At 44.3% G+C, this 26197-nt stretch overlaps 2 protein-coding genes across 4 annotated transcripts in view; both read right to left on the bottom strand.

Moving 5' to 3' along the window:
• The window catches only part of LOC108797109 (cyclin-dependent kinase 11B), a 40691-nt gene extending 35706 nt beyond the window's left edge, over positions 1–4985 (bottom strand). For 2 of the 3 annotated variants that reach the window (XM_018568679.1, XM_018568681.1), the window contains exons 1-3: positions 4878–4985; positions 1042–1164; positions 122–237 (exon numbers count right to left, since the gene is read on the bottom strand). In XM_018568679.1, coding sequence (XP_018424181.1) covers positions 122–237; positions 1042–1149 — 224 coding nt within the window. In that variant the 5' untranslated portion in view covers positions 1150–1164; positions 4878–4985. The remainder of the gene's footprint in view (positions 1–121; positions 238–1041; positions 1165–4877) is intronic. The other variant, XM_018568680.1, reaches the window with a different exon arrangement.
• Positions 4986–16427: 11442 nt separating this feature from the next.
• Positions 16428–26197, bottom strand: part of LOC108797107 (solute carrier family 35 member E2-like) — a 29745-nt gene continuing 19975 nt past the window's right edge. Inside the window, exons 7-8 of the mRNA XM_018568677.1 lie at positions 19882–20027; positions 16428–16870 (exon numbers count right to left, since the gene is read on the bottom strand). Coding sequence (XP_018424179.1) covers positions 16639–16870; positions 19882–20027 — 378 coding nt within the window. The 3' untranslated portion in view covers positions 16428–16638. The remainder of the gene's footprint in view (positions 16871–19881; positions 20028–26197) is intronic.

The raw sequence follows: 26197 nt of genomic DNA, 5'->3' as shown, positions 1-26197 counted from the left end.
ATATTTAAAGAAATATTTTAATTGCTGAAACCTTTACAACAGCGTATGGCTGAGATATGTATTTAGTCCTGAATTTGGGTTCTCCTTTAATTAACATGGATAATGGCAAAGAAAGACACACCTGTCTTCCATCGAGTCCTCTCGTCTGTAAGGTGAATTCCGAATAGTGATCTCCATCTTCTGATCTCTCAGCTCTCCTTCCTCCAAGGAATCTCTCTTGGAATCTCGGTCATCAGCCTAACCAATGGATGATAAGAAAGAAATTACAAGCGTATACGTATGTATAAATAGACCTTTCCTCACAAACTTCAGAATGATCAGAACCTATACTATCGATCAAAACTAGAATTTCCACTAAGAGCACATAGCCTGCTCAAGACTCAAATGTAGCCGAGTCCCTTAACCCCCTTGGGATTATTCCTTTTGGACCTAGCACTGCATCCTATTTCATATGCCCTGAGAACTTCAGATTCAATTGAATATTGCCCTTCCAGTTAGGGCACAATGGTCTTCTGAGTAACCACAGCAGTGTGTAAGCCCACAGCCATAGGACAAATCTCCCCTGCTATAATGCAGCTACCCTCTTCCGCTGTGGTTCAACACACCTCCTCCCCCTGCTGCAATTTAGAGCTAGAGCCCTCCAATTAGCAAGGAGTGTGATCTTGGAGTAGAGGGCTGTAGCTCTGACAGACTAGAGGCGTGCTGTACTACAGTGGAGAGGAAAGCCACATTGGTGGAGGCGAGTTATTTCACTATGGTTGTGGACTTCTGTACTACCTATATGACCGGTAAGACTGCTCACTTACCGTTATACTGAATCAGAAAGTTTCAGTCTAGGGTTCAACTGGGCTTTAAGTTAGTACTGAAACAATTCAGCACAGCGGGAAAGTGGGTGAAAGGAATTGCTATTTATTTGCAAGCTGTAGTTTAAAACTACATGCGCTATATGGCTTGTGGAAGCTGCCCAGCCCTGATAGAGGTTGTTGTCATACTTTGACATCATTCAGATCTGATTTATGAAGCACAGGGCAAAAGGCTTACATTTCTATGTTTAGAATCTGCTTTCTCTTCTTGTTCTTTCCGCCTCTTTTTTTCTTGCAAAATCTCATCCAGTGTTTTTACCTTCCAGCTGTCTTTTTCATCCCCCATTTGGAGTAGATCAGTCTGCAAAACAAAAGAATGTGGTAAGCTTTTGCTCTGAATATATATTTTTTTGAAAAGACAAAAGCATGCATCGCATTACAAATTTGATACCCGAGATGCCTCAGAATAAACACAAAGCAAAGATAACAGGAAAGAAGAACACTTTAGAAAATCATTGATTTTAAACTAGCCGTACATGGCTCGAATCAGCAGGAAACTCCCGACATTCGAGTCGTGGGTGGACATGTCAGAGCCACCCAGATCAGCAAAAGTTGATTTCAAAATCAACTGAGCCGGATGGAAAAATTGACTGAGCCAAATCAAAAATTCTTGGCCAAACAGTGAATGTGTCCTATCAGATGCATAAGTTTGAATTTAATAATGCAACCTAAAGAAATAAAAGTGCCTTTGCAGCCCACAGCAAAAAAATGTTTTCCCTTTAAAGGGAAATCTTCACTTTTAGTAAGCTGTCCTTTAAATGTTTAACTCACCCCCTCTAGTGGCACCAACCTACCAAAATAAATACCTTTAGCCCCACTCCTGAGTTACCTCACTGTGCAGCTGGGCCAGAAAAGTCTCAGCCGGCTTTGAATTTGTGCTGCTTGCCCCATTCATTCCTGTTGCTGAGCCCTACTCTTCTGAATGGCTGGGGGGTCACCATTTTGCATGGACCAGCTATAGGAATGAAAGGGCCAACAGTCTGCTTATGAAGCAGGAGCTGGACATGGCCAGGACATTTTTTTTTTTTTTGCAAAGGCTGTATTGTACCGGCCAGGGCTGTAAGAACTCAGGAGTGGCATGGAGGTTAATACTTTTTGTAGATGATTGTCACCCATGGTGGTAAAAGATAAGTTGTTCTTTAAAGGAAACAGACTGGAGTGACTAACTGGACTCTGGATTGGATATACTCATAGCTTAGTTCAGAGCGGAGACAAGCTGCTATTTATTATACCAGCCCGTTGTGGATAGCCCATTCTGTGTGCCAGCTATGGATCATGGACGGTATTACACAGCCACACTCTGAAGTCAGTGGTGATAGTTATTCTAGCAGTTTAGCAGCCTAGATTCTAGAGTTTAGCCTTAGAGGTGTCTTCTCTTTGCTTTTACTCACAGATAAGTGTCACCTATAATCTTGTTAATTGAAATTCGAAACAGAGTCTTTGAGCACTGGACGCACAGTACACCTACACTGTGAAAGCAAAGTGTTTCAGTTGTATGCGTCACTTGCAACGCTACAAGGCCTTTGGTGCTGACTCTCCTATAGATAGCTGTCATAGGAACCAGCCATGCAGCACTCAAAGGAGAATTATGGGGAGATTGAAATACACTCCTCCCCATAAATAGATCCGAGGTGTGACACTGAAGCTGGAACTGAGCGATCACATACCGCTGATTGCCCAGTTTGCGATTCTCTCCCTGCAGAGAGTGGTGCCTGTCAATCACAGCTCCCCCCTTCCGCGCTGACTGGAGTGATGGATTGGGGGAGGGGGCGAGCACAGCTGGCTCTAGAGGCAGAGCCAGCTGTCAATCATACCTGATTGCTCAGTTCTCGATCCTCTCCCTGCAGAGTGGTGACTGTCAGTCACCACTCCCCACCCCGTTTCTCCAGCTCTGATTGGAGGAACAGACAGGGGAGGGGGCAGGCAGAGCCAGCTGTCAATCAGCCAACGGGGTGGATCTCGACAGTATTGTCAGGATCCTTCCTGGCTGTATGTAGCGTGGCTCTGTGCTGCCACCATATAGCAGGCAATAGCCTGCTATATGCTGAGTTTTGGTTCACATGAGGACATAAGTAAATGTGCTCCTGTGACCCTAAAGAGAACTATGGTCAAAAAAAGTTGGGCCATAGTTCTCTTTTAAGGCTCCCTTCTCATAAGCTCATCAGAAGGGGATCCGTGCATGCTGTGACACCCATATCCCTCCATCCTGCAATGGAGGAAAGAACAAACTGCTGGACCCGGTCTACAGGGTCTGCCTGAAAAACTGACAGGCGGACCCAATCAGACCGCCCATATGAAAGGGGCCTTAACCACTTGGAAATAATCACAATTCTTTGTCTTGTGCATGCAATCAATGCAAAGTCCATATTCTCAGAGGCCACTGCTTATGTGCAGATCTTTGCCAATTTATCTCCTGCAGAAACAATCATATTCTGCACCAGTGTGCCTATTTGGTGTGGACCTTATACCCAGTTGGTGTAGACCTTATACCCAGTTTGCGACTATTTGGTGCGCCCCTTACGCCTGGTATGCACATATTTGCTGTGGACCTCATAACTAGTTTGCGCCTACTTGCTGCAGACCTTCTGCCCACTTTGTGCCATACTTGCATTCAAGTATTAGTAATCTAGTGCCATATTACAGAACCCCGAATACCAGAGGGGACATTTATTAAGCACATTAGAAACACAGATGCAAATCAGGCAACTTCTGACTTGGCAAAGTCTCTGCTACAGGTTTACAGTGTAATTACGAGTTGTGCGTCTGAATTCCCAGACAGTCAACATGGACAGAATTGCAAGGCCTGTGACAGGTTTGTTCCTGAAGACAAGACAGATCTTCACCCCAAACAGACGCATGATTAAGAAGTGGTCGGGTTCAGGTTTTATTCCGTTGCAGTGTGACTTTCCAGTCCCTAAGGGAGGAATTACTCAACCTTGTAATAAATCTGTTGCATGATGCACCTCACGTCTGTTCAGCATCGCCTTGCTGTGCGGATGTATTGAAAACGTTTTTCCAGAGTGTAACAGATCCCGGCAGTGACTCAGATCTACAGCGCTGCTGTGTGATTGGCAGGCATCGGCGGCAAGACTCTGCTGTAGGGATTGGCTGTGATTGTTTTTAGTTTTGGTAGAATGAGGGGACATGCCACAAGGGACGGTCAGAGGCTGAAGAAAGACTACAAGAGATGGTCAAAGACTGGAGACATACTACTGGAGATGGTCAAAGACTGGAGACATACTACTGGAGATGGTCAAAGACTGGAGACATACTACTGGAGATGGTCAAAGACTGGAGACATACTACTGGAGATGGGGAAAGACTGGAGACATACTACTGGAGATGGGGAAAACATAGGCGATGTTAGAGGCTGAGGACATATTACATGAGACTGCTAGAGATCATTACTATTATAAAATGTAATACTTTAAAAAAAAAAAACCAAAGCCGTGAAAAGGGTTGGATAGCACATAAATTATGTTGGTGTAAAAACCCCAAACCTTCTGCTACTAGAACCCAGTCTAAACAATGTTGTTAATTGTATCTTTGTGCTTCTTAAAATGTCTAAATAAACAATTAAAAAACATTTGTTGTAGATATTTTTTTCCTTCATTGGCCTGAGATCCAAAACACAGGGCCCAATAAGCGCTAAAGGGTCACAGGTTGGGCCTCTGGAGCTGAGGGAATCCACCCTGACGTGGCTCAGGTCGGTAGTAGTGATTATGAGATCTGGAAGCCATTTATAGTTATTTCCGGTCTGTGCTAACCAGAAACACCGCAATACAGTTTCAGGTATACAAAGAATATGAACCTTCTTCGTCACCCAACGGTACGTTTGCCGCTATGGACCGACACCACACACGGCTGAGGAGGAGACAGCCTGAGCGGTCTATGGCGGGAGCGCCCCCTCCTAAACACCGGTCACGTGGTGTAGCAAACCCCCCTCGCCCGCCTTCCACACGGATAAGGCCAATGTAAAGACCCGGTTTACATAGCTTCTAAAACACAACTTACCCCTCTTATAAGAACGATTTCCTCCCAGCCCGCCTAGCTCCGGTCACAGCGTTCCAGCTGCGTACAGGGAAGCCTCCCGGCTCACAAACCGCGCGTCACTTCCGGCGCGGCTCAGTTCGATGGTCAGGCAGTTCCTAGTTGTTGTTCGTAATAGAACAATAAAGTTTATTCAAACTGTCGGCGGCGAGCAGCGTGCAGCCCTTGCTATGGATGAAAATGCACAAGCCAGTGGCACATGGCAGTCTGGTTTCTTCACAGACCAGCTTATGTTTTGAAATACTGTTGAATTTAAAGCACACTTTGCTTTATTGGTAAAGTGTATTTATAGCCAAAACCTATTTTTTGTAGTTTTGGATAGAGGGGAGTGGGGGTGCGGCCCACACCAGGTGACACCAAAATGACTGCCTGTCATTATGGTGTCACCTCCTCTGAAAAGCCAGCCACTCAGTCAGTACAAGTAGCGCTGTAGTCATTATCCAGATCATCATCCTTAGCAGAGACCCAGAAATTTGTCCAGCAAGAGTCCGCAATCCCCAGCGCGCACACACTGGACGCGTCTGTCCCCAGAGATCAACTTATCTGCTGCCATCCCTAGGGTTGCCACATTCCGGGTTTCATGGCAGCTGAAACCTGGACACATGATGTCAGGCAGATGGGCAATCAAAATGAAGATAGGGGCTACTGCCCCCCTCCCACTGAGAATAGTCTCGACTTTGAGCGTTCAGTTTTGCTGAATGAAATGGTGGCCCCCCTAGCAATCCCCTCACCCAGAGGCATAACTAGAAACCACAGGGCCCAGGTCCAAGAAGGGCCCTCCGGGCAATGTCAGCGCCTCATCAGTTACTGGGGCCGAGTCCTCTTCCTTTTTTCTTAATATGAAGCCCATGTACAATAACTGTAAGGTGTATCATAGGAGACATTGACTGACCCATGAGAATTAAAGGTGAACTCCGGCCTTACCTTCAGTCTTGCACTGTTGTACAAGCTGCCCCCTGATTTCTAGCTTCCTCTGATTTCACTGCACACTGGGAGCTTCTCACAATGTGCATTAGAACCTGCAGCAAGTCAGATAGAGCTTGTGTCATTTCCTGACTGGAGGACATCTAGTATCATGTAGCTCTATTCCTCTCCAGCCTTACTGTCCCTGGCCCGCCCCTTTTATTCATTGGACTTCAGTTCATTTAGTCATGGAAGTGGAGCATCAAATGTGGGCATTACCAGGGCTAGTCTGTATGCACATGAAGCCTGCCTAAGCATGCCCACTTCTCCAGAATGACACACACCCATGAAGACATTTTGATATTTCCATAATTCCTAGAGCCAGCTCACCGCTTGCATCCTGGCTCAGATTTCTTCAGAGCTGTACTGAGGCAGGTGCTGTAATGTTTTCAGGAAGCTATGCACAACACCCTGCTGGCCCCTCCCACCAGCCATGATCTGCCTGCTTTGCATAGAGAAAGAGACCCAGTGATGAGATTGCTAGGTCTAAAGCAGTTATTCTCAACCTGTGTAATCTCAGGACCCACATTTGTACTTGGTCATTAAGTCGCACTGCAATACCGCATGTTCCGGTGTGGGGGCGATTGAACTGTGGGTGGGAGATGGGGATGAATGGCAATGCAACGCACCAGAACACATAGTAGGTGTGATTGCGTGGTACAGTGTGTTAATGGAACAGGATTGCTCGATGACAGAACTGTACTAGTGTGAACGGGCCCCGAGTGGATCCTCAGCCTGGGGTCCAGTGTGGGCTGCTGTGCTGTGACGGAGCTCCCTCCATATGTGCATCGCTTGTACAGCTCCCTTGCATGCCCTGTAGAGGTGTCGGGAGCCAGAATGTGACGTCAGTCCGGTCCAGGCACCTGAGGGAGCTGTAAACGATGCACGTTTGGATGGAGCTCCCTCGCGGCAATACCCCCCAGCCCGCCCCACCTCAAGTTGACACTCGGCACTGGGCAGCATATTTTGAATGGCTGCTTGGTGTTGAGAACTGACATTGCTGTGCTAGGGGGAGGCTGAGAAGTCTCTCACCTAGCACAGTGGAAGGCACGCGGCAACCCACTTAACACAGGGTCACGACCCACCAGTTGAGAACCAAGGGTCTAAAATGAGGTATGCAATGAGAACAGAAAGGTTTTATTTGAAAGGTTTACTAGCATGGAGGTAGGGTTGCCACCTGTCCCGGATTCAATTGGACAGTCCGGGTTTTGAGTCCTGTATGTGCTGTGTCTGAGTTTCAGCTAGTCTGAAACCCGGAAACAGCACATGCAGGACTCAAAACCCAGACTGTCCAATTGAATCCGGGACAGGTGGCAACCCTACATGGAGGTGAAGAGGGAGGAAGAAATCAGAAAAGGCAAAATATAAGCAAACTAAGCTTCAGCTTTAAAATATTTCATGGGGTAGGTCATGTCAATTTTGTTGAGATCAGCCCTGTTTGAAGAGAGGGATCCTTCGAGCTTTGAGCATTATAAATATTTTAATTTGTGGGCTTAAAAAAAAAAAAAAAAATAACCAAAATGCATTAAATATAACAATAGTCACATTTATTTGTACAAGGCAACTTAAACAACAGTGAGGCCCACAGACCTCGACAAGCAGATGTAAGAAGTAGATAAGTGAAATTTAACATAAAACTATATTTTAAAGACAACGTTCCACATGTGTATATCTTCTCCAATGTCTTACATAAATAAAATATATTAAAACCAGAACTGTACACCGGAATATGGAAAAGAGAAGAGAACTTAAAAACCAAGTCCACCCAAAAACAGATTTCACTTTGAGGTGAACCCATTAGTGTCTCATATTCTTAGTATGCTCACAGACAGGTAGATATTTCTCCAGAGGACGAGGGCAATGGGGATAGATCTGTCCATCCACACAAGACCCGAACCAGCTCTGGGAACCACTATGATCCTCACCCAACACCAGCAGTGGTACACACATGGTTCTTTTGGGCTTTTTGTTGCTATGTGGTGAATGGGCCCATACTATAAATGTCACTAAACAATATCAAGCACCTCTAACTGCCTGGTCCACTTATAGTCCCCTAGTAATACCAAAACAACCCGGCAATGGCATTGATGCTGCAAATCAAGAGCTTTGTTTGCTTTTACTGCTGTCTATGACCAAGTCTCGATAGAGGGAAATAAGGGACATAAGTCTTTACTCTGACCTCCCAAACAAAAGACTTATAAAAGTGGACTAACAGGTGTCACACTCTTCCTGTTGCGTCCACATAATTTAGCAGATACAAATAACAAAAAAAGTAGTGTACTGTACCTTTGACCTTAACAACAAAGACTTTCTACATTCACATCTACACTTTATGTGCGATATGGTATTCCTGCAGCAGGAATCCCAAATCTGTTGCTTACAAGCGGTAGCGGTCACCCACTAAGGAAACACTGCTCCTCCACGGCTCAGAGAGGGAATGAACCGGGTGCTTGCCGCTGGGAGCACATCCTCGCTCCAGTATGAGCCCATACAAGCAGAAGAAAAGCTGGTCACACAGTGGATTATGCTGTAATAGTTTATGGAAGCTGGTGTCCCACCCAAGGTCGCCCATTCAAGTTAATGATGGGGTAACAGTGGGCGCATTCGAAAGCGACAGAACGCTGGCACACCACATGTGATATGATTACATGCAGTTAGGAAGCAATCACTATCCCGCAACGCATCAATTGTGCATCTAGGGATAGTGATTGATTCCTAACCACATGTAATCGTATCACATACGATTACATGGCGGTGTGCCGGCATTCTTCCGCTGTCACCGCGATCATTGACTACGGGTGACAGCTGCTGATTGTAGATGGCAGATTTGGGATCCCTGCTGCAGGAAATTGCAAACTTCCGACGCAGCAATACCAAATCGCATCTAAAGTGCAGATATGAATATAGCCTTAGAGTTACAGTTACAGTGGGCACATTTCTTTAGTGGCGCCCATGAGAGAAGCAAGATGGTGGATTATTCAACTTGCTGGGTTAATTTTGGGTGGACTGGTGAATTACTGGATGGTATCGCTGAAAGGGAAAAATGGTCATTTTATTGGCAGAACAGAAATATTTGATTACTTGCAAAATTAACGTAATTCTTTATTACTATGGCAATAAGCGAACATGACTGATGATTTGTGAGTGGTCAAAACCTCTGTTAGTTTAGTACAGGTTTCCTTATAGCAGAATTGAATTATGCTTAAAAACTTTACATGACAACTAAATTGTACTGTACTTGGTCCACCTTTGGCTCTTTAGATCAATTACAAAAAGCAAAGCCCTACTCCTGCTTCTTACAAGTAAGTCGTCTTTTGGAAAGGGTTCATGTATTACTCCAAGAGTCATCTCTACGCGTCATCTGTAAAATAACATTTTGTGATTGGTTGTCAAAGCTTTAAAGCAGTGATAAGAGTAGGTTTAACAAACACATGACAGACAATTGAAGGAGAACTCCAGCCTAAACCATTTTATTTGCAAACATACAGGAGGTCAGAAATTGTCAGTAAGCCAACATCATGATCAGTTTCTATTACTAAATTGTCAGGATTGAACACAAAATTACAAACAAATATTGAAAAAAAAAATAAGTTACGGTAAGTAACAACATGAAGCCCTAAGCAATTGCAGGACTTGGCACATTTAGGAGGATGAACAGTAGATTCCATAGGTCTACTGGTAAAGTAGAAAACCCCTTCCATGGATGGTATGCACCCATTTCTAGAGACAAGTTAGGTAAAAACAAAACAAGAGAATGCTGCAAGACATTAATCAATATCTGCAAAAATCTCCTAGTCTTTGAAAGGAATCATAACGTTACTTTGCTTTCAGTAAAATAATCCATAGTGGTTCCACTAAAACTGTACAGAACCAGGTCCAGGCCAATGGGAATTAATAGCAGATCCAACACTGGCTTTAACACTGGGCTGAAAAATGCAACCAACATATAAAAAAAAAAAAAAAAGTGACATTTACAGTCCTTGTAATGATAACTACTTCTGAAATTGCTACGAGGGTCCACAGCACAGCTCAACTCTGGTTCTCAAGGCTCACCATGGGAAATGTCTCAAGTGTCCCTGCTGCTTTTGACAAATGAACCTGATCCTATGGAGCCTCTCCGTCATTACCCAAACCAGCGTTATGTTGCCGAGTTGCTACTCCCTTGCCAGCTATTAAGTAGTAGCAGTGTTATGGGCAATGGAGGTCCATCCTACAAGCTGAATCTGCTGGCAAGGTGTCACCAGTGACAGAAATGTCCATGTGACATGGCCCAAACAGTAGGGATGCACCGATACCAAGTACTGTACTCAGTACAAGTACGGATACTTTTCCAGCTCCAAGATTAGACTAGAGAAAAACTCAAAAGTTAGGAGGTAGCTGTCATTTGTAAGGAGCACACGGAGCTCCTGGGATTTGTACATCTCTGTTTTAATGTATGATTATATATAAATAAAGGGATGCACCGATACAATTTTTGCAAGTACAAGTACTGATACTTGCCCAAGTACTCACAGATACAAGTACTGATCCATTTTTGTTTATTGTCTTGTGACAGTTTTTCTAAAACAATACAGACTAATGATTTCTAGACAGAGGTGGAGCACCAGAGCCGGGTCCCAGCTGCAACCCTGGTAGTTCTCATGAAAATGCCAAGTATTGGCACTGGTATCTGTGCATTCCTACCAAACAATGTAAGTTTTTCACCTCTCTTTAAAGAAGCACAAGTGTATAATTAGTGCTATTCGCTTAGGGCTATGTTACACATGGCAAAAGCATCACTATAAAGACCACTTATCAACTCCTATGGTGTCACTCTCTTGCTGGTTAGTGTGGCATGGCCTTAAAGAGGAACATTACCCATATCTTTGAAATGACAACAAAGACACCTGTAGAAATGTCTAGTAATGACATCTACAAACAGATATTTATAGATCATTTCCGGCTTTTTATTTTTTGCATACCTTAATTTTCTTTTGCTCCCCACTCTTCTCACAGTGTCCATTTTTACTAAGAGCAGATGAATCCATCTCCCTTTAATTCCTGGAACTCTGACACATGTGACCATGCACATCTCCAGGAGGAAAATGCCTTTCCCTGAGATCTTGTGAGATTACCCAGCAATGCACTGTGATGTAACCTTCCCAGGATTCAAAGTTTGGGCATAGGCTGCATCACTAATGTCAAAGGGGATCAGGAAGAGGAAAAAAAAGTAAAAGTAAAAGAGAAATATGTTTGTTTAATTATTGAATGTAAGGTGATTGATGAAGAACCAGAGCTGAGCCCCGCCTGTCTCCAATACTGACATCTAAACACAAAGAATGCAGAACTGTAAAAACTTATTTTCCATTACTGTGAAACGGAAAATGTATAATTATTTACAAGTAATAGAATGTATGGCTGATGTGCTGAGTATAGTAACCCACAGAAAACACATTTTACAGTCTATTACAGTGAACGCTTTGATGAAACAAAAATTAACAAAATAGACTTCTGGACAGTGGCTTCACCCACAGAAGACGATGACAACTAGCCGACAATCTCAAATATGGCTTCTCTTTAGTTAAAGTGACACTAAACTCAGCAGATAAATCTTAAAAATACATTTAAGTACCTATGAACAAAAATGTGTCTTATTTGTGTATCACTCGGCTGTAGAACCTCCAATCATCTCTGAATTGGTGCTGACACTGTCCTTCCTTCTGGAGAGGGAATACTTTTGTTCCCCGTGGTTCCTGTGTGTGTTGTATAGTAGTCACCGCTCCAAGCTCGCTCCTGTGATGGACTACAATCTCATGTTTAGTTTACTAATTTGTATTGAGATTGTAGTCCATCACAGGAGTGAGCTTGGAGCATTGACTACTTTACAACACACACAGGGACCATGGAGAACAAAAGTAGCCGCCCTCCAGAAGGAAGGACAGTGTCAGCACCAATTCAGAGATGATTGGAGGATCTACAGCCGAGTGATTTACAAATAAGATACATTTTTGTCATTGGTTAAGGTACTTGAATGTATTTTTAGGATTTAGTGCCACTTTAATCATTTGGCTCTGTCTATTGTGGTCTGCTGTTATTCATAGCTGAGAATTGTCAATAGATGTAGCAGAAATCAGGCAACGCAAGTCAAAAGCAAAAGAGAGAAAGCACACAATTCTGCCATTTTCTCCCTCAACTCTCCCCTCTCAAATCCAGCCCATGCAGGAAACTTGCCGAGAAGTAATTAGTGCACATAACAGTATATAATGCACATTTTGTAATAACTGATTATTTTAGTTGGAGCTTTCCTATAGTTCATGGGCTTTCTGGAGCAATAACCAAAGGACAACAATTCATTATTAGGATTCAAGTAATTACTTTCCCTCTCTTGCAAGGCAAAATCGATAGCTCTCTCACAATTCAATGCAGCATCACAGTAAACACTACCACAGATTAGGAATAGGTGTTCTACAAAAGGCTTTAACCACAGTTCATAAAAATAGATAGATTTCTGTACAATCCACAGGAGAAAATGACACTGCCATCAACAAGATACCGTCATTAAAGGTTCATTTTGAAGTAGTCTGTGTTGAGCCACCCAAGCAAGACCTGCCAAAAGGAGTCATCTTGTTTCGTAACTTTGCAGCTACCAGAACCATGAAGGTTATAAAACAGTGAAGAATGGCAGCCCGGGAAGAATACATTCCCAGTGAACAGATCCAGGTAGTGTATTTTAAATAAAGGCAACTAAATGGCATGATAGATTTTAAGGCAATTGTTATATTTACTTTGATTTGGAGGCTCCGATAGTATGACTATAGGTGTCATAGCTTCCATAGATATACCATGTACACGATTTCTGCCTTCTAAGTGCACATTTTTACGTGAAGGACTGATGGGGTTTCTCCACCACTATGGTATGGGATTGAACCCAGGCAATTATTCAGTGACGTCATACGGATAGACCTGTAGAGCCAGGGACTTCAACTATCTATTACACTTAGTGGTTACTGAAAAAGGGGATTAACGTCAAGTGTATGTATACCCCAACAATAAAGTTTCCTTATTTGCACTCTTTTGGTCCATTAAAAATGCCATTGAAAGCATTTTGGTATCTGAAAAGTGCAAAAAAAAAAAGTAGATCTAACAAAAAATTCAGAGTGGTCCTATGTTCTGTGCGCACTTTGTGTTGTCTTGGAGAAGCTCATGTCTGTCCTGGAGGGAGGCTGCACATTTCCATCTGCGTGTATATAAATGAGAAGAACGTGCTTCTGCAATGCGAATGCATTTAGCTTCACAGCCCTGGAATCAGCGCAAGGTTTGAGTCTCCTGCAGTTGGACTAATTTTCATACATGTGGCAAGGCTTTACTTCTACTCAGAAAAGGGTATGAAGACAGAATCAGGCACTGGGCATTTAAAGACAACTATGGGGTAAGTGTTTTTCCCCATAGCTCTCTTTAGGGTCACGGGAGGACATGTACTATCCTCCTCCCGTGACCCAAAGCTCAGTAGCCCGCGATATACTGAGAGCGCCGCAGCCAGGACGGATCCCGACAATACTGTCGAGATCCAGCTGCGTGAGTGATAGCTGGCTCTGCCTATCTAGAGGCAGAGCCAGCTGTGCCCGCCCCTCTCCCCTGTCCGTTCCTCCACTCAGCGCTGGAGGATTGGAAAGGGGGAATCTCTGCGAGGAACGGTGACTGACAGTCACTGCTCACTGCAGGGAGACGATTGGGAAGTGAGCGGATCGCTGCATGTTTCTGCTCACTTTCCAATTGATAGAGGCGACCTGTGACAGCTTCTTTGTCACAGGAAGGCTCTAAATATGAGGTTGAGTGGAAATCCCTCACCTCATAGTTCTCCTTTAAGTACATCACAGGCCCATGAGAACCTCTTCCCCTTATATAAAGGATTTCATTGCGAAACACAGGAGTTGGGCAAATTATTGAATCACCTAGCACTTTTTCTGCTGGATTGGAAGAGCCATAACGAATCTGCCCAAATGACTCAACTGACACATTATTTTCACAAGAAATGGAAAGTGCTTCTATCACATTGCTCAAGAGTTATTTATTCCAAACTTACTTTCCTGACATAATCTATTACAAATGCTTCTTAACAACTTTAGATATAATATGCCCTATAAAAGAGAATTCCACAAATTAATGAAATCCTATGGTTAGCTGGGGTCCCTCTGAGTACAGTACTTGGTGGACTACAGCCCGGTCAGTGAAATACAGTGGTTATGGCAAACATACAAACCTATCTATATATTGGTCACTTAGCAATCCAGCTTGCATTAGCTGGCATGTGGACGGGTCCCTACTTACGTCAATGGCTTCCGCACTCGCATTTGCTGCTGTAAGGTGGCCTTAATAAACTGTGCAAAAAAACAGTAACAATGTGTACAGTACAGCAGTCCAATAACCAGACAGATTTTAGCTTAAAGCCAAATTAAACTAAGTTTAAATGAGCTAAATACATTCCTGGTGCAATAAAACCAAGGCTGTGCCAAGTCTTGAGGTCTATTTCCTTAAACAATCAGCCACAGCCTGAGTAGAAAAGCCTGTTCCCTGCCAACATGCTGCAAACTTGGAGCTTTGTTCTAAACAGGCAAGCAGTGATCTCTTTGAAGAGGTCCGGCACGTACCCTGCGGAGTCAGAGCATGAACTCTCCAATCAGCAGGGAGCATGAGCTCTGCTTTTTGCAAAGCAACTAGTCTGACTTAGTTTGGGATGGGGGGGAAGCGGGGGGTTTCAGACCTCTGCAATGAGACCACTGCTATCCCACAGAGAGCAAGGGTCCTACTCTGCAGCTGCTGGCAGGACACAGTTTTTTCTACTCAGGCTGTGGCTGCTTCAGAGAGAAGATAGATGAACTATAATACAATGAACACCTCATCTGCAGAAGAATCTAGAATTTATTTAGCCGATTTAAACTAAAGATTAAATTGAGCTTTCCTGAAGTCACAGCAGGAAAATATGCATTGTGCTAGGCTGCAGTAGGTTACCAAACTTTAAAGACAGCCTTACTGAATAAATAATAGTGGCCGGTCCTAGGCTACTAGGTCTTCATACATCTGTCTGTATGGTCTACACTTAAACACCAACTTACCTTTACCTATTTTTTTTTAAATCTATAATCTGACAAACAAGCTCAGATAATATCTATAAATTCCAGGCCGGGGGCACCACCTATGGTACAAACAATCTTCAGGGAGTCCAAAAAGCAGCTCTGTGAGGCAAGTAAAGACAGCCTTATGTAAAAAAAAACTGCTAAAGAAGAACTCTGGGCAGAATAAAACCTAACTCTTGCAGTGGGGCTACCCCCACACTGCAAGGGTTAAGTGCTTGTTTTATCGAGGGTCTAAAATATCAAAGATGTACTCCCCCGAACTTCAGTCCCGTCTGGCTGCCAGACCAATCCCCTGCAGCCTCTCCGATGATGGAATGTCCCCCACCGTGCTCACGTCTAATACAGTGTATTAAATGTGATGATTCAGTGATCCTTAGACCGCCAGAGAAGTGGGGGAGAGAGGCTGCAGGGACTGTTCTAGCAACCAGATGGGATCGAAGTTTGGGCGAGTATATCTTTGTTATTTTAGACCCTAGACCAAAACTTAGCGGTGGTAGCCCCATTGCAAGGGCTAAGCTCTACTCTGTCAGCAGTTCTTCTTTAAAGTTTTGTTCAAAAGAAGGCTTGTTCAAAAGGCTTGTTCAAAAGAATTAGGATCCTAAGAAATCTCAAACATCTCTGATGGTTTAGTTGGTTAGTTGGTGTCTAACAGTCTTTAGACCTTCCAGTTTCTGTTTAAGGAATTAATATTCTATATTTGCTTATAGTGAATGTGAGCTTTGTCTATGCGGGGCAATAGATTCACTCAACTGCCCTACTCCCTCCCCCCGCAAAATATATTCACCTTTTGTCTTCTACCCCATTCGCACAGCAGATCAAAATGAAAAAGCCCTGGGTAAGCGCCTAGTCGATCTGGTTGATTCTTGCACCAAGATAAAGAACTCACCCCTGCACCGTCCCATGGGACAGTGCTCAAGCGTGGCAATTAGGCTCTCAGACCACTTGTGGTATTGGAGGTAGGGGTTAAAAGCAAGCACACCTATACACAAATGTTACCCTTCATGCTTAGCCCTTGGGCTCAAAGCTCTGGCTAGGAAATGGCCTGCGCACTGCCCCTTAAAAGTACAAGTGGTAATGTGCTATGTAGGTATAGCATGAAATAGGTAGGGATTGATATAAGAGTTGGGGCTTCATTTCACCCTGACAAAATCGACTTAAAATCCTAAGCATTGGGAATGCTCTCCTTCACTACCCGTCTCCTTGCAAGCATTTTTTTTTCTACTGCAGTCAAGGGGAGATGAACTGAAAATGAACAGACTGCATGTAACCTGATCCCAGAATACCTCATTCCTGCTCTTCGCAGGCTGTAATCTCTTGGCACCGGTTCTCCTTTTCTCTCCCCGTGAATGTTTTAAACTGTATCAGTGAAAAGGCAAGCAGCAAATGAGCCCAGTAACTGTCAGGTGTGGAGAGCTCAGTGAAAAAAATGGCCAATTACATGTGTCTGGCTCCAAAAGTGCACTTTAACCTGACCATTCCTGCTTCAATTCGAGATGTTATGGTCCCCTATTTTCAAGTCTTAAAACAAAAATACTTCACTCGTGGACGGCTGATGGACGTGGTCATGTCAAGTAGCCCAGTAACACAAGGAGAGTAGAGAGCAGTCAGCCTCCTTCATTTCAGGGGCAGTAACTATGTTTTATCCTTTTCTACTTTCCATGAGATTTCTGCTCTTGTCCCATGAGTGGCTCGGCATCCTCCGAGTTAGCTAGCACAGTCATCAGGCGGATGGTTTCTCGTTGGTGCTGTCTAGCCTTGTTGTAGAGCATGACGCCGATTATCACCAGGACAGTCCCAATGGCTGAAAGGCTGGTAATCCTATTACCGAACACAATAATACTGAGCCAGATAGAAAGTGCGTGTTTCACAGTGCTGGCGACACTGAAATTACAAGAAAGTAAGAGATGAGTCAAACAAATCACACAATTCTTCACTCCAGACACACAGCGAAATAAACAGATCAAATACACATATGGGAGCTGTTTCATGTATATTGCTGTCCATCCAGTGATGGGATTTACACAGCCTTGTCTGGCAGGGCAGGACACCCAAATTTTCTTGGCTGCAGTTAAAGCATAACTAAAGGAAAAACTTTTTTTTTTTTTTACAATTTAGGTAGAGCAGTGAGGGGTAAGAAGCCCGGTCAGGTTTGTATTGCTGTCTGTGTCCCATTAGGCAGATTTACTCTCTGATAGTACTGATCACCAGCATCACCGAGAATAAAAGCAAAGGGAAAGGCAACATTTTGTGTTGCCACCCACAGGAATTTCATTCATGGGGAGATCTTCCAACGGGGACACTTGTTCCTGTGACAACTGTCTAAGATGGGATTTTCCTCCCGTTGGAAAAACATACTCTCAATTCCTGTTGTGTCTACAGGACAGGAAGTGAAGGGTAATTTCCCTAACGAGACACAGGTGGCAAAATAAAAGGCGGATAGTGGTTTTAAGACAACGGTGCCGTTACTAAGTATTTGGGCAAGTTCTCGTACTCGCCCAAATGCTCTGATACTCACCTCTGATACTAGAACTTCTGGTCAGAGGGAGATCTCCCTCTGACTGGCAGTGCCAAGGGAGCATGGAGCCGGCTTCCTTTCCAATCTAAGCAGCCTGGCTAAGCAGCCTGGCTTCCTAACCACTCAGGAAGCCGGGCGGCACGTAATGACCTGCCTCCAGGCTTCTTGATTGGTCAGGAAGCCAAGCTGCCTAGGAACAAGTGAAGCTGACTTCTTAGCCAATCAGGAAGCGGGTCATGATGTGCCGCCCGGCTTCCTGATTGGCTAGGAATTGGCTTGTTGGTAGGCAGCCTTGTATCCTAACCAATCAGGAAGTCGGCCGGCACATCATGACTCGCCGCCCGACAGCCTGATTGGTCAGGAAGCCAGTCAGCCTCTGAAGCAGCTCTTCTTTCTCTACAACACCGGCCTCAGGGGCAATCAGGAACCCGAGCGACGGGTCATGTTTTGCCACCCGACTTCCTGATAATCGGGACACATGGCACCCGTACTCAGTATTGGTGAGAATTGAGAAAAAATATATCAGTGCCCGTACTTGATACCAAAAAAAATCGGTATCAGTATCCCTAGTTTTAACCCTCCCCTGCTATATCCAAAATGAAAAGAAACAAAAAAAAAGTCTGGTCTTTAGATATACTTTAAGCAACCCTTACCGATCGTGTCCCTTGCCCAGCTTGTGACTATTGATGACCTTGCTCAAAACTGTGACCGCCACGCTTCCCTTCTGGTCCAATTTGTGGTAGCAGCTTCGGCGGGGCCATTCCCTGCCCCTTTGTTATATGTAACTGGGGGATGGGGAATGCACTTCGGAGGAGAGCGTGGAGTCACAGTTCTGAGTGGGATTGGGTGAACTGAGCAAACTGGGTTTACACAAAGCATAGGCTCATCACTACTTGTGACTAGACAATGAATGGTGAAGCAGAACATCAATGACCTCAACTCTCTGTCCTTTCCTCCTTTCCGCCTGATCCTTGTTAGCACACGAGCACTACAGCACAACTGACTGGCTTACTTGTGCTGTTTTTCCCTGGTCTGAGAACTGCTGTAGGGGGATTGTGAGATGCTGATATACTTATAAAGCATACATTTAACAATGTATTCACTAATACAAAGCTACATTAATTGTGTCATTATATCTGCCTGAAGTTTAGCTTTAAACTTTTACTAGAACAAAGTTATGGCAGAATAAGGACATTTGATTTACTGAGTGTTCTACACACATTACGGCTGGACAAGCACGGTAGCCATTGCTTCCCAAAAATTACAGCTGGCGCTTTCCTAGGATGCTACTCTTTGCATGAGCCTTTCCCTTTCTCTTTTTTCCTCTTTTCTGGCCTTTTCACTTTCCTCCTCCTCCTCTGCTCTTCACCGTTAGCTTTTTCTCTTTCTCTCTTTTGTCCACGTGCACCATATTGTGTAGTAGCCTGAGGACAGCCCAAGGTATATGCTCTGTTATCCCCCTTTTGGGGTTTTATGCCTTCATGGGCACCCCTGCATATACCTACTGCGGGGTTCTTGTAATTCTGCAAAGTATTTATTTGTATAGTATATTGTACTGAGTGTTACGGCTCTGATGTTCTGGCCAGCTCTACCTTGACTGCTATGCTCTTTTGCTGTGTTTTTTTTTTATTATTAAAGTTTATGGAACAAAAAAAAGACAGCTGGCCCCTAAATTTACATAATTAGTCAGGTTGAAAAAAAACACATGTCCATCGAGTTCAACCTATAGAGATATGAAAGGAAAAAAAAAAGCCTAATAATTTGTATTTTCTTAATGAGGTTTTCTCTAGTTGTTGACAATGGAGCTGGCTCCTCAAAAAAATCCTGCTGGCTCCTGGATTGGACAGACTGCCTCCTTTGTACACCTTTGTCACTAAAGAAAGCGCTAGTTCAGAATGCACAAACTGCATACTGTCTAGTCCTTGACCTACTTTCTGCTCCCCTTAGCATACTGCAATGTCTTTCACAGTCTCCCCCATCTCCTCCTTCTGTGAAAGTGTTGCATTGTAGAAGAAACAATGGGCACATATCCATTGGGAATTGGGAAGCACAGTGGCTTATCAGATAGCATGTCTGCCTTGCAGCACTGGGGGATCCCGGTTCGAATCCCGGTCAGGACGCTCTCTGCAAGAAGTTTGCATGTTCTCCCTGTGTCTGTGTGGGTTTGCTCTGGGTATTTTGCATTCCTCCCACACTCCAAAGACATGCTGGAAGGTTAATTGGCTCCTCTCCAAGTTGGCCCTCTATGTATGCATGCGAGATAGAGACCTTAGATTGTAAGCTCCTTGAGGGCGGGGACTGATGTGAATGTTCTGTATGTAAAGCGCTGCGTAAATTGTTGGCGCTATATAAATACCTGTAATAAATAAAATAATACCTGAACGTTACTGGAGAGATCTTCCCCATAAGGGCGTATGCTGTGACACTTTGTAGGTGGAATAAGAAACCATCCATAAGTAGTAATACGATGATGTCCCAGCTGTAGCTGAATTTCCTCACATTTTGCCCAATCAGTGGCATATCCTGCAGAGAGACAAGAGATTGAAGTAAGTTTAGTATACGTTTGTATAGAAAATGTCTTCCTTTCCATAAACTTTCAGCACACTCTTTTTTTTTTCTAAACTCAGAAACCTTTATTTTGCCTCCAAAATATCTATACAAAAATCCCCAAAATTCAATTTTGCCTTAACCCTTTCGCTGCCAAGGACGTATGGCATACGGACCTACAAAAGTGCTTGAAAAAATTGCAGAAAATTCAAAAATGGCTTGGCCAGCCGATTTGAAAAATGTTCCGGAGGGCTTGGCAGCGAAAGGGTTAAAGGCACACCCCAGTCAAGGCAGAACATTGTGCCCTGGGATGCATAAGAAAAACACAATCCAACTGCTCTGGGCTTCAGCTGGTTTTACACACAGGTTTCGTACATTAATCCATCCCACTCCCTTAGTCATTTGGGAACCCCTTTTGTAATGTAGGAGATATATTCCCAAACACACCCCATGTGTTTTGGTGCACTGCGGTGCAATTTATTGGGAATGGCACCCACAGCACCTTCATAATGCTCATGGTTGGTGTTCCCTGCAATGCACTGCGATACCATGTAAGCAGCAACTATTTTTCCATGCGTTGATGCCCATTTATTTTGAAACAGCTGCCTAACACACCATGACTCAACACGTGTGCTGCACATGTGTGTTGTGGTGTGAACGGACCCTTGGACCCTCCTTTTGCATTGTAGAAACAGCAATCATATGCAATAACCTATGAAAAACAGAATACAACAGTCAGACAAAGCGCACTTGTCTATCGTGACTAGATCCCACGATATAACTACCCCCACCCCCTATTCAAGTCTAGAGATGCCCCCATAGAAGGAGGACCCAGCGCACAGGCACAGCCAGTGGTGAGGAGGATTACAGCCGCAGGATGTAAACATAACGATAGATGGGGAGTGGACACAGGGTAGTTTAGATCATAGTTCATACTAGGGATGCACCGAAATGAAATACATTTGTCAGGCCGAAACCAAAACTGAAAATTGCTTTTTTTTTTTTTTTTTATATATACAACCCTATTAACATTTTTAAATTATTTTATTAGTTTTTTGGGGGGCTCTAGGGAAATACTAGGGATCCAAACAGACCCCTGATATTTCCCTTTTAAAAACAGAAGAAATAGAGGACACAGAGTCCTCAATTTCTATTTCTGCAGCCCCTGTCCTGAATGAACAGGATTCCTCTATGCTGTTCCTGTGCATTCATAAATTGAGGAGGAAGTATCAGTTACTATGTCCAAAATCATGAATGAACAGGAAGTGATGTAGAGCACTTCCTGTTCATTCATAGCTGGGGACAAAGTAAGCTTACTATGTCCTCAGTTCTTTACAAACACTTAGCAATGAGTACTGATCGCTGTGTGTTTGTGCTCCACTCTCCATCCTGACTGCTCCGCCTGTCACAGGAGGCCTGTCACACTGCGGGGTGCTTGCAGCTGGATCAGCTCTGTGTCCCCCTCCGATCCCCCACGGCCTCTGCTGACACAGGCGGGGGAGAGCAGCAGGGATAGGGGGGTGGGGGTGGTCGGGACAGACCAGCGCCCAGTGGTGAGGAGAGAATATAGGGATGCACTGCATTTTTAGCTGTTTTGGTAGTATTGGCATTTTGCCCACCATACCATGTTTTGGTGCATTCCTAGTTCATACGCAGGGTGAACAAGTGTTCTTTGTCTTTTACAGTTTATTACATACAGGCCATACCAAAGAAAATTTAACTCACCGAGTATTTACTACCTTATTTGGGGTTTTGTTTCTGCACTTTTTATACTAGCAACTAGGGGTCAGTGTTTGCTATGCAGCTGGACATCAACTACCACTTGTTTAGCTCAGTTAAAGTTGACCTTTACCCACATCTTTAAAATAACAAACACACCTTTAGAATTGTTTAGTGATGACAATCAATCAACAAACACATACTTCTAGATAATTGCCGGCTTTGTATTCTTTGCATACCTTCTCTTTTCTTCCCCAGTCTTCTGACAGTGGCAAGTTAACTAAGGGCAGGTTACTAGCTCTCCCTTTACTTCCTGGATCTCTGGCACATGTGACTAGGACATGTGACCATGCACATCATCTCAGGGGAGGAAAATGCCTTTCCCTGAGATCCTGTGAGATTACAGATGAGATTTACCAGCAATGGTCTGCTGATGTAACCTTCCCAGGATGCAACGCTTGGGCACAATTACATAATTTGTGCCAGAACTGGACCAAGAAGTAGATGAACTCTATTTGTGCCAGAACTGGACCAGGAAGTAGATGAACTCTATTTGTGCCAGAACTGGACCAGGAAGTAGATGAACTCTATTTGTGCAAGAACTGGACCAGGCAGAAGAAGAACGCTATTTGTGCTAGAACTGGACCAGGAAGTAGATGAACTCTATTTGTGCCAAAACTGGACCAGGAAGAAGATGACCTATATTGTGCCAGAACTGGACCAGGAAGAAGATGAACTCTATCTATCCCAGAACTGGACCAGGAAGTAGATGAACTCTATTTGTGCCAAAACTGGACCAGGAAGATGACCTCTATTGTGCCAGAACTGGACCACGAAGAAGATGACCTCTATTTGTGCCAAACCTGGACCAGGAAGAAGATGACCTCTATTTGTGCCAGAACCGGACCAGGAAGAAGATGATCTTTATTTGTGCCAAAACTGGACCAGGAAGTAGATGAACTCTATTTGTAAGTACATGAAAAACAAGTTTAACTAATGAATGCAAGATAATGAGCTGTATGCTGCTGTGATTTTTAGTACAAGGGGCAAAGGTCCGCTTTAGTGATTAGATAAACAAAGGTGATTGTTTCCTTCCCAGGGGGGCAAGTTCAGGTCTTTCCATCATAAAGCAACTGGTACATACAAGTATCCTAATCATTCATTCTGAAGGCGACTTTCTGTATCCAAGAGCATTCATCTGTACATCTAACATTGCAAAAAAAACATTTTGTGTCACCAACACAGAACAAATATGCCGATAAGGAAATATGATTTGTCTTAAAAACACACCCCCTAAATTTCCCGCATGACAGATGTGCTTATAGACATACACCCTTTGTAATTCTAAGGGATTAAAGCTGAACTCCAAACAGATATAAAAAGGTACAAATCAATGTAGCTCTGTATTTATTAATAAAACATTGGGGGGGGGGGGGGGGGGGTTTGATGGTGCATTGAAGGCAATTGCACCACAGCCATGCCCCCCGGCCACATGGTGTGGCGGAGGCAGGAGGGGGGGGGGATTTATCAAAACTGAAGCAGACAAAATCTGGAGCAGATTTGCTCTGTAACCAATCAGCTTCTCTGTCTCATTTCCAAAATCCTACCTGAGCAAACTGAAGAGAGAAGCTGATTGGTTACCATGGGCAACTGCTCCAGATTTTATCTGCTTCACTTTTGAAAAATTCCCCTCTAAGTGTTTTTGGTTTTTTAAAACGTAAGTAGTGTAAACCCCTGAATATGTTGTTGCATCAGCCTCTTGCAGTCCTGCATACAGCAGACCTCAGACTGGGAGTGGGAGAAGCAGCACAAGCAGCCAATTAGTTGTGCTGAAGAACAAGGAGCATGCTAATAGGAGAAGAGAGCAAAGTGACAGAGAAATGAGCTCTTCAGTCTGCTGCTGCTGCTCCTTTCACTGTCTAGTCACAGGCTGGCGGTAGGAAGGGACAAGACATGTAAGTGTTCCTGAACTGCAGCAAAGAGAAATCCGGTCTCCTACCTTGCCAGATGGGGCTGTGCTGTGTTGTGGAGCTGTGTAATTATCAGAACTGGATGGACAAAGCTACAAATCCTTTGATAAATAAAACAACCCCCATTTATGAATTTCACCTTTAGCTATTATAGTACTAGCCTGCTATTGTGACCCTCCGTTATGGTTTTTGGGTCTGGTCCCCCGCTCCTCTGGGAAGCCCGGGACCACGGCACATAGTGTCAGGATGGAGAGCGGGAGCAGACTGAGGAACGTCCAGTCTGCATTGAAGTGCAGCTACTGGTGTGAATGCAGCCTAAATGGTGCACCCTGGTACAGATACGGCCTCACTGTGTTTCGGACCCCGGCTCAATTAACATTTTATTCATCGGACCACCTTGAATTTGAATTCACTACCCCAGTCATAAAAAACAAAATGGATATGGCACACTTCTGTGGGATGGACACACTCCAATCTAGTGGCTGCTATAGGATGGTGTCTAAAGCTCCTCACTACAGGGAGAGGAGCCTGTATATTATAACCACAAAAACAAAACAAGACGCTGAGGAGCGCAACTACCAAGAGGTGTGTTTATAAACTAAATCTGGCGGTAGATGTACACCAGGTGCATAGGCTCACCCCTGTTCTAAGGTCACACTGCTGTGAAATGTAACAGGAATTGGAGGGATAAATGGGGATGCAAGTAGTTAATGTTCATTAGGTGAAGGAGATGTGGATTAAAAACATCGGGGTGCAGGCTCTTGAAACAGAAATCAAAGTGGTGACAAAGGAATATCAGGAGTGCTACTACCCTGTAGGTGCTGATATCTATAGCAATGTAACGAAAGACTCACAGTTTGGAGTTCCCCTGGTTTCTGGGATGGATCCTGGCTCAAAGGGATGTCTCCAGTGGTGTAAGTGGCAGGTCCGGACAGAATGTGGAACCGCATGGCCACCCACGTACTCGACTGGCCGGGTCGAGCCGCGTCGGCCAAAGACGGAAGAAAAAGGGGGAGGAGCAACTGACGGCTGTGAGGCGCCGTATGTCACCAGTTACTGTCTGGCTCCTGTCTCAGGGGTGTAAGAGTTCCCGTGCGTAAAAGTGATGCGATGTGATGTGATCGAGGGCTATACATGGGTTTAGGGCTCTCGGTAAGATGATGGCTACGCGTTTCGAGGGGTTACCTCTTTATCAAGCCTGGTGACATACGGCACCCGGCGCCTCACAGCCGTCAGTTGCTCCTCCCCCTTTTTCTTCCGTCTTTGGCTGACGCGGCTCGACCCGGCCAGTCGAGTACGTGGGTGGCCATGCGGTTCCACATTCTGTCCGGACCTGCCACTTACACCACTGGAGACATCCCTTTGAGCCAGGATCCATCCCAGAAACCAGGGGAACTCCAAACTGTGAGTCTTTCGTTACATTGCTATAGATATCAGCACCTACAGGGTAGTAGCACTCCTGATATTCCTTTGTCACCACTTTGATTTCTGTTTCAAGGAGCCTGCACCCCGATGTTTTTAATCCACATCTCCTTCACCTAATGAACATTAACTACTTGCATCCCCATTTATCCCTCCAATTCCTGTTACATTTCACAGCAGTGTGACCTTAGAACAGGGGTGAGCCTATGCACCTGGTGTACATCTACCGCCAGATTTAGTTTATAAACACACCTCTTGGTAGTTGCGCTCCTCAGCGTCTTGTTTTGTTTTCTACCCCAGTCATAGATGATAATGAGTTTACATATCAATGTATTACAATCTAGTCATAATGTTTACAGTACAGACAGAGCTTTGATTTGTTTATTCCCTAATAAAGGTCTTGTGTCACAGCCTATTATGTAACTGTTCTCTCTCTTCACACGGATTGAGCAACAACTTGGTTAAACCTGCCCGGCCAGTTTACTAGCAATACATGAAACATATTCCAATACAGAGGACCCGGTCTGTGTTCTAATAAAAGTGTGCAATCAGCAAACGCGGCACTGCAGCCAGGTGACAAAGTCTACTACATGATACCAAAGCTCAAATATTGCTCACTTTTCTGCATTCCGGCCCAACACACATCTGATAAAATAATCTCCATGACGGATCACATTGTCCAAAAGCTCATGATACCAAAGCTCAAATATTGCTCACTTTTCTGCATTCCGGCCCAACACACATCTGAAACTAATCTCCATGACGGATCACATTGCCCAAACCTGCCCGGGACATGGAATACAAGCTGTCCGGTTTACCATCTATAATGCGGCTTGCAACGGCTTGTTCTGCCTGTATCTACATTCAGTAACATGCTGGTATTATTGCTTACAGCCACACAAAAAATTATTACGCAATGAACTGGGTGTGTAAATTATCACTAAAGAAGAAGTCCACGTTTTAGGAAAATTAACCCTTGCAGTGGGGCTGCCCTCGCATTACAAGGGTTAAGTGCTCGTTTTTCTCTGGGGTGAT

This window comes from Nanorana parkeri, unplaced genomic scaffold (assembly GCF_000935625.1).
Source record: "Nanorana parkeri isolate BGI_ZX_2015 unplaced genomic scaffold, ASM93562v1 scaffold1226, whole genome shotgun sequence".
Taxonomy (NCBI): Eukaryota; Metazoa; Chordata; class Amphibia; order Anura; family Dicroglossidae; genus Nanorana; species Nanorana parkeri.
This window is presented reverse-complemented; position numbering and strand designations above follow the sequence as displayed.